Raw genomic sequence first — 9,714 nt, forward strand, 5'->3', positions numbered from 1 at the left:
GGTAAGGGTAGCTAAAGCTCTATATATATGAGTCCGATCTTAGTAGAGACAATCTAATAATCCATCTCCCAAATCATTCCTAACCTTAGTGATCCAGATTTCCACACTAACCCTAACCTAACCTATACCTATTTACCACCCTACTAGTAAGCTTATTTAGCTAGTAAGCTTACGTATCTAGTAAGCTTACATATCTACACGTAGTAGGCTTATGTATCTAGCAACCTTATGTATCTAGTAAGCTTATGTATCTAGTAAGCTTATGTATCTAGTAAGCTTACTATCGCATACCAAACATTAGGCAAAAGTAAACCCTATTACCCTACCCTAATAAGTTAATATATATGGTGGGATATTAATTAGATATTAATATTGCGATACTTACTTATCTAGTAACCTTATGTATGTAAGCTTACTTAATAGCAACTAATATTCTTCTAGGTTATAATTAGCTTAATATCTATGTTATAAGCCTTACTTTACCTATATTAGTTAGTAACCTAGACCAACCATATCTATATTTACGTGTGCGTAGTAGATAAGTAAGCTTACTAGAGTTAATGCCTATTTTTGTAACACTATACTATACTTATTTGCTACACTAGATTATACTAAACTAGGTTAAAATTAATTTGCATATACCAATTAAGTCCTATAAATCCAAGCGCTATCTCTATAATTATAATTTAACCAGCTACCTTCTTCTATCGCTAAGCTTGCAAAACGCATTTAATAACCTAATTACTACTACCTTGTTAATATTAGATATTGCTAAAATAAGCATGTAAGTTATATCTAATCTTACAAGATAAGTAGCGCTAATAGGGAAAGCTACTCTACATGGAAGCTTACTAGATAAGCAATCTTACTAGATAGGAGAACCCTACTAGATAAGTAAGCTTGCTAGATAAGTAATCTTACTAGATAGAAGAACCCTGCTAGATAGGTAAGCTTACTTGATAAGTAATCCTACTAGATAGGAGCACCCTACTAGTAAGAATAATTATTACATAGAGAAGTTCTATATAATGAGGATATAGAACAAAGATATTAAGACACAAGTTACAACGACAAGCTTATTTAACAATCAAGTTGTTTACTCCTATTTTTGTTATATCTAACTTACTTATTAATATCTTTACTTCCACCAAGTATAAACCCTTTGACAGTTAACAACATGCCACTATCCCTCGAGATAATCTTAACGCTACTCGCTCTCTCTATCCCTACAATTACAGCTTGTAGAGAGGCCTCAATATCTGGAGAAATTCGCTATCCTCAAGGCACTTGTCCCACAAAGACTGAAGCTTTGAATGATTGTAACAAAGTAACGAAGGGCTTAATTGACTTTAGTCAATCGCATCAACGTGCCTGGGGTATAGATATGACGGCCAAAGTCCAATGTGCGCCCTGCATAACTACCGACCCTTGGGATGTAGTTCTTTGCACTTGCAAGATCACGGCGCATAGATATCGAGAATTCGTTCCCAAAATTCCCTATAGCAGCTTTAGCTCAGCACCTGGAGTTATATTTGGCCAGGAGACTGGTTTAGACCATGACCCTGAATGGGTTGTTAACGTAAGATTAAATATTCTACTAGGAACCTAAGACTAACTACAAATAGATGAAAGCAAGGACTCGTGGTTGCGACTAAAGATACGGAGGTGAGTTTTCAACAGTTCTTGCTACCGTCTTTGTTAGCGGTTGATCCATCAGCCTAACTTCCTTGACCCACGCTTATTTTAAAAGATATAGATAGTAATAGCAATAGTCTACATACTTAATCTTTTAGTATTTTTACTCTAATATTGTGCCTTGGCATGGTGGGTCTGGTTGAAAATAAGGTCTAGCCTAAGTTAGAATAGGTTGAAACTTGATTTGGGTGGGATAATGGTATAAAGAAGGGGAGGATCATAGGAAAGAATGTTAGGCAACTCAACACTTAATTCTCCAAGATATCTTATTAATGGAAATTTCTATCCCTTAATCTATTATTTAATCTAGTTTGTTTATCATAAGATACCCTATACTAAGACTTGCCCCTTACCCTTCTCCTTGTTTAAATGGATTACTCTCCTTAACAGTTCACTATAGCTCCCAATACTAATCCCTATACCTATGCGCTTATTATAACTCTAAAGTTACCTTTTAGTAGCAAATCTACCGCCTAAATTAGCGCTACTATAGGTATTTTACTACACAATATTAACTTAATCTATAGTAGAGCCTACTATTATAGCTTTAAGCAGAATTTACCTATACTAAAACTCCTTCCTAAGTACCTTAAGGACGCCCCTTATACTAGCAGCCCTTATAAGCAAGGTACTATCTATAAAGCTAGTCTTATATATGTACGCTAAGATAGATATTAAAGAGAGAAGAGCTATAGTAATATAGCTAGTTATCTTAGTCTTTATAAATATAACATGTTATCTACTATAGTATATTGTTATTAGGGTGGTAAATAGGTATAGGTTAGGTTAGGGTTAGGTTAGCTTATATTAGACCCTAAACCTAACCTAAACCTAACTACAAATTTTCGCATAGGCTATAGGCTTAGGTTAGGTTTAGGTTACATAGGCTATAGGCTTAGGGTAGGGTTAGGTTGCATAGACCTTAGGCTTAGGTTAGGTCTTACGTAAGTAGGTTAGGGTTAGGGTTAGGTTACACAGGCTATAGGCTTATGTTAGGTATAGGGTCTTACGTAATCTACTTATAGTATATATATAATAGGCATGTATCTTAGGTATCTATTATAGGTGTAACAATAAGGTAGAATTGCCTGCCTATTATTCTATGCCAAGTTAGGCCTAATAAAGGCCCGACTCACTAATATATATAGAGAGCAGCTCGCCTATAGTTAGGATAGGCATGTTCCTCTTATCCTTTTCTACAAGACCTATAAGTATAGGAATCTTATCCTTTTCTATATAGACGCGCACTCCTATATACCTTTAAGTTATGTAGGATACCTTTTAGATACCCTACCTACCTACGTTGTTATATTATAAGAAGAATATTATCCTAGCTAGTAATAGTATTTAAGAATATTATATTTATTGTTATTTTAAGCTACTTATTTAGTTCTAGTAGTTATCTAACCCTATAACCCTATAGTTAGAATAGCTATTAGAACTTCTAATAACTAAAGCCTATAGGCTTAGACTTCTAGACCTATAGGTAGTGCTAGATTACCTTTAGAAAGATCGCGTTAGATTGCGTTAAGGTAGACACCTAGACACTACTAAAAGGATAGAGGAATTATAGGCAAAGCTAATATCCTTCTATAACTAACCCCCTAAAGAAAAGATTTATTATTCTTATTAACTACTAAAATATTAGATAAAGGAAAAGAAAAGGTATTAAGTTTAGCTGCCTTTAAAAGCCTATTTACTGATAGAAAGAAATTAGATAAGGAAGACTTAATTAATAACGCCCTTCTAGAAGGACCTACTTCCTATCTGTCCCTAGAGGTACCTCGTGCTCCTAGGAAATCTTAAAGCAACACCTCCCTTAAAGATAAATACATATTAACCCTATCTAAAAAGGAGAGGTTAGAGGAACAAGTTAAGTAACTTACTAATTAGTTATATAACACCTCCCTCTATAAGGAGATATAAGGTACTACATAACTAGGCTAGTCTTTAGTTTCTATATTAAACCCTATAGTATATACTATAAAAGCTAAGAGATAATCTAAAAAGACGCTAAATATCTCTATACTTAGTAATAGTGCTAATCCTACTTTTAGACAATAGCAAGCATCTATTTAGGATAGGCTAGAGATTAACACTAATTACTACCCCTCTTCTATAGCTTAGATAGCGTTAGTCTAGGGACACTACTTAGGACTAGCAAGAGAATACTTAGAGCTATATTACCTATCTAATTCCCTAAGTCTTTAATTCTAAAAAGCTAAGGAAATAATTACCCTCCTTTAAACTTACTTTATTACTAGAAATAAGATAGCTAAGAGTTAGACTGTATTTAACTACCTATATATAACTAATATAGAGATATTCCCTATTTTTAAGTTATAATTCTAGAGTCTTGCTATTAGAGGAGAAGTACCCTAATTAGAGTAGTATTACTACCTCTAGATAAAGATTACACCTTCCCTAAGGATACTAAAGCTTGCTTTCTAACAGAATTAGCATAATAATTTTAAGACTATAGTAGATTATCTTACTACTTTTAATATAGAATACCGCCTATACCCTACCTTATCTACTCCTACCTAGACTACTCTGTTATCTAGAAAAGGACTAACCCCCTTCTAACACTCTAGAAACTAGTCCTATTTAGACGCTAATTAGAAACCCTATAATAGACCTTTAATAGCTAAACCTTATATACCCTACTTATAATAATAAGGCACTACCCTTTAAAATAATTAACCCCTATCTGCTACGCTAGCTACTCCTAGCGCTACTACAATAGGAACCCTAGTAACTTGCTATAATTGTAGAAAGCCTAGGCACTTCTCTAGTAACTGCCCTAAACCCCCTAGGATTTAGGCTATAGATGTGGAATAGGTTATTAAGAATTCTAAGGAAGAAGATACCACTAAATTAACTAATTTAGATAGCTATTAGACGGGAAACAACAACGCCTAGGAGGATCCTCCTTCCTAGGCCTAACTTAATATAACCTGTTAAACCTTTCCTTAACTAAATTGTTTATTAGTTCCTATTTACTTGCATGTATAACCCTGTGCCTTAATAGATCTAGTGTTTACCTAAACGCTTTAGTAGATACTAGGGCCTAAGGTTATTTATTTCTTAATTTAAAAATTGCTTATAATATCTCCTCTACACTTAGGGTACATATCTAAAAGCTACTATATAAGCTTACTATTAAAGGGTTCTAGAATTAGATTTCCTTACTAGTTGCCTATTATATTTAGCTTTATATAATAGTTAGTAGCTAAAAGATTTATAACTGCCCCTTTATAATAGTAGACTTAGGTTCTTAGGATTATATTATTAGATAACACTAGCTAAAACAGTTCTAAATCCTAATTAATATAGATAAATCTTAACTAATATAGCTAGAGAAATATCCTCTAACCTACATCCCCGCACCTCTAATTCTAGTACAACTCTACTAGCAAGTACTATCTACTCTAGTTACCTATAACATCTTGCAAAGACACGCCCTTTAGGATTAAGAGGAGAACTAGAACTAAAATAGTCCTAGTTTAATTAATAGGATACGTAGTATACTTAAAATTCTAGCTACTTATAGGGCTACTACTAAACCTATTATACTACCTACCCTAGTCTAATTGCTAACTAATACCCTACCTGCAAAATTTTAAATTGCTACTATTTCTGCTAATACTTTCTATTTTAATATAAAAAAATCTTCTAATAAATTCTTTACTACTAGCCTGTATAAGATTAAGCGTAGGATCTAAACCCTATCTAAATAGGACACTCTAGACTATAGCCTATTAAATTAGAAGCTCCTATCTAACTATAACTCCTATTAGGACGTCTTTAATAAGGCTAAGGCTAACAAACTTCTAATCTACTAGCCTTACAACTATAAGATAGTCCTAGAGGAACCCCTTCTAAACTACTAGAGTCCCCTCTATTGTTAAAATACTAAGGAACTCTAGGCTACTAAGGAATATGTACAAGAGCACCTATAGAAAGGTTTTATTAAGACTAGTTAGAGCCTATTTGCCTCTCCTATCCTATGTGTTAAGAAGCTAAATAGAGGCCTTAGGATCTATATGGATTACCGTAAGCTTAACAGCTTAACGCGAAAGGACGCGTATCTAATACCCCACATAGATAATCTATTATCCTAGCTAGCTAAAGCAAAAATCTTTACTAAGCTAGATATTTGTGCTGCCTTTAATAAGATCTAAATACACCCTAACTTAGAGGAGTATACTACTTTCTACACTAGGTATAGTGCCTACAAATACAAAGTCCTACTATTTAGGCTATATAATAGACCTGTAACCTATTAGCGCTATATAAATAATATACTAATAGATTATTTAGATAACTTCTATATTACCTATCTAGATAATATCCTTATCTACTCTAAAAACCTTACTACTTACAAGGACTATATTTAAAAAGTCCTTAAGCGTCTTTGTTCTACTAGATTATAGGCTAATATTAAGAAAAGCGAATTCTATACAACCTATACCTGTTACCTTAGATATATCCTTACTAACAAAGGCTTAGAGGTAGATCCTAATAAAGTTAAAGTACTCTAAAACTAGTCCGCTCCTAAGACAATAACTAGAGTAAAGTCCTTCCTAGGATTTACTAGATTCTACTAGCAATTTGTAGAAAACTTCTCTAAGACAGCTAAGCCCTTAACTACTCTCTAGAGCCCTGCTACCCTATTTGTATAGACTTTGGAATGCTAACAAGCCTTTAACTAACTTAGGAATGCCCTACTAGCAATCCTAAGTTTAGCTTACTTCTATCCTAAGTACCCTCTAAAACTAGAGACAGACGCCTCTAATAGAGTTATTGCAGCTATCCTCTTATAGGAGCATCCTAATAGAAAATAGTACCCTATATCCTTCTTAAGTTAGACCCTTACTAGTTCTAAACTTAACTAGGAAATCTATAATAAAGAATTGTTTGCAATAATCTACGCCTTTAAGAAATAGCGTGCTAACCTAATAAGTACTTAGCACCTTATTAGAGTATACACAGACTATAGAGCACTAGAGTACTTTATATCTACTAAAGTCCTTAGTGCTAGGCAAGCTAGATAGCTAGAGGTTATAAGTCCCTTTAACTTCTAAATTAAGTATACTCCTAGATCTTATAACGCCTAAGCTAATATCCTAAGTAGAAGGGAACAGGATATATTTAACCTTAAGACTACTTAAAGGGATAATTGCTTATAAGTAATAATCGCCTTAGATAGGTTATACCCCTAAATTAACTCTAACTTAGCGCAAGACTACCGAGCTAAGCGTTCCTTACTAATCCTTGCTTTAATTACAGTAGGTTAGAACCCTATAACTCTTAGATCCCTAGAACTTATTAAAACTCTTCTCTAAGAAAATAGGTCCTTATTCCTAATAGAAAGATTAGAGTTACCTAAGCACTATTAGATAGAAAATAGACTCCTTCTCTACTAGGATTAACTTTGTGTGCCTGCTAGATTAGTCCTATATACTAGACTAATTTATAAGGCTTATAATTAAGTGTCTACTACCTACCTATTAGCTACTAAAACCTATTAGATCCTAGCCTAACATTACTACTAGAAAGGTATAGAGACTACCTATAAACGCTACGTTTAGAACTGTATCCTATGCAGGAGAGGGCACCTAAGACAGCACTAACTCCTAGGCATGCTCTACCCCCTTCCTATCCCTAGTCTACTAATGCAACACCTATGCATTAATTTTAAGGATTTTCCCTAGGATTAATGTGGTTATAATTAGATTATAGTTATTATTAATCGCCTATTAAAGCAAGCTATTACTATCCCTTACTATAAAACTATAGACGCCTAAGGTATAGCTACCTTATTTGTTTAGTAGGTGTACTAATTTAGACACACTCTAGATACTATTATTTCTAATTAAGGCCCTTAGTTTGTATCTAGTTTCTAGTCTAAGTTCTATTAGATTATAGGTACTAAAGTTAAGCTCTCTACTGCCTACTACAAACAAACTAATAGATAAACTAAGATTATAAATAAGTATATTAATTAGAGACTAAGGCCTTTTATATCCTATTACTAAGATAACTAGAGCAACCTACTACCTATAATAGACTGTGCCTAAAGTACTCTTCTATATTTATCTATTAGCATAGCTCTATATTAGCTCCTCTTTAGTTCCTTACTAAAGCAAAGTTAGTATTAGAAACTAGAAAAGACCCTATCTACTATACTAGAGAAACTAAACCACAAGGACGCCTTATCCCTTGCTACTTAGATACACGACGCCTAGAAGATTACTAAAGAAAATATAGAAAGAGCTTAAGACTAAATACGCTCTACTACTAATTACTATCACTATCTAGTTAACTAGAAGGTTAGTAACTATATTTATCTATCTACTACTAATCTTGCTATTTCACAACCTAGCTAAAAACTATCTAAATAATAGGAAGGTCCCTTTAAGGTATTAGAACAAGTAGGAAACGCGTATCGCCTCTAATTGCCACCTAGTTCTAAGATCTATAACGTTTTCTCTCCTAATATACTATGCAAAGATCCCTAAGACCTATTACCTAGGCAAGAGGCTCTAAAACCCCCTAGTACCCCTATACAAGGTGTAGAGGAATAGGAGGTAGAAGAAATCCTAGCTAGCAAATTATATTAATCTAAGCTAAAATATAAGGTTAAGTAGGTTAGACATAATCCTAATCCTATTTAGTATCCTGCCTCTAACTTTATAGGTGCTCCCTATAAATTATAGGTATTCTACTAATAGTATCTAAATTAGCTAGGTCCCCCACGTAGCTTACTAAAATAGATTTAAGCCTAGGAAAAAGGTAAAGAGGATCTAATATTACTTTATAACAATTATACCTAATATTAGAACTAATTTATATCCTATTTAGCTATATATTATCTATTAACTACTATCTATTACTATTATTCTTGTTGCTATTTATTATTGTTGCAGGAGGGATATTAACTAGATCACGGAGCATCTTGATCCAATTAACCCTAATCAATACCCCTGTATGACCCACTATCTAATTAACTGCCAGCTCACTGCCAAGTGCCTAACAAAAAGCAGGAGCTCTAGTAAGGAAGGTTTACCAATTATTTACCTTCTAGTAAGGGTAGCTGAAGCTCTATATATATAACTACGATTGTAGTAGATATAATCTAATAATCTATCTCCTAAATTATTCCTAACCTTAGTGATCTAAATTTCTATAGTTATAAGCCTAGTTTGCGCTTTACCTTATTAAAGATTGTCCTATCTATTTAAGCGTATTGTTTAACTTGGACACTAAGCTAGCAAGCTTTACTCTTTCTTTATACTATTTCTTAAGTAGAAGCTTACTTATTACTCTTCCACTATAAGCGACTAAATCCTAAAGGGGGATATCCTACTTACTAGATTAACTAACTAGCCTACCTAGTACATTTAATTCAGATACCATACCCTAACTAAAGGGATCTAGGCAGAGGTAGACCCTAAGGCTTAGGATGCTAAAAACCACTTTAAGAATAGACCTATTAAGCCTAACATGCTAATAGATATTACGCTATCTAACAAAACAAGCAAGTAGTATAAACTTAAAATAGCTTAGTACTAAGCCCGCTTATTAGATTAGGTATTAAAGTTATTAGCAATCTAGAACCTTTTTACATAGGTTAATAATATAGTAGATTAAGGGATCCTTACCCTAGCCTATATAGAGCTTGTTAATCAAGGAAGAGTAACCCTCTAAGCACTTATCTAAGTACTCCGCAATAACCTAGCGCTAACTAATTTAAGCGCTATAACACTAGCGAGATCGCAGTATAAAGCTTATCTTGCTAAGGCAAAGATAAGTAGCCAAGACGCTAATTACTAGCAGAAGGAGTGGACAATCCTGTATGCGCAAGCTAAGGTATACAACATTCCTAATATTAAAGGATAACTTATAGTATAGGATTATCTTAAAGCTCTATCTACTAGGATCTTACTAGATTAAGGTTAAACTATATTTTAAAGGATTATTAAAAAGTTAGTAATAGGAGAGCTAACTTATAAC

The 9,714-nt window shown here is 33.5% G+C and overlaps 1 protein-coding gene across 1 annotated transcript; it reads left to right on the top strand.

Annotated features, from left to right (window-relative positions):
* Positions 1 to 1,177: 1,177 nt before the first annotated feature.
* Positions 1,178 to 1,609, top strand: IAQ61_000507 (uncharacterized protein; the record flags this gene model as incomplete). Its single annotated transcript, XM_003842821.2, has 1 exon — positions 1,178 to 1,609. One exon carries the CDS (start codon positions 1,178 to 1,180, stop codon positions 1,607 to 1,609), a length of 432 nt encoding a protein of 143 aa, XP_003842869.2.
* Between the last annotated feature and the right edge of the window lie 8,105 nt (positions 1,610 to 9,714).

The sequence above is a fragment of the Plenodomus lingam genome (genome assembly GCF_022343315.1).
Source record: "Plenodomus lingam strain CAN1 chromosome Unknown contig_11, whole genome shotgun sequence".
Taxonomy (NCBI): domain Eukaryota; kingdom Fungi; phylum Ascomycota; class Dothideomycetes; order Pleosporales; family Leptosphaeriaceae; genus Plenodomus; species Plenodomus lingam.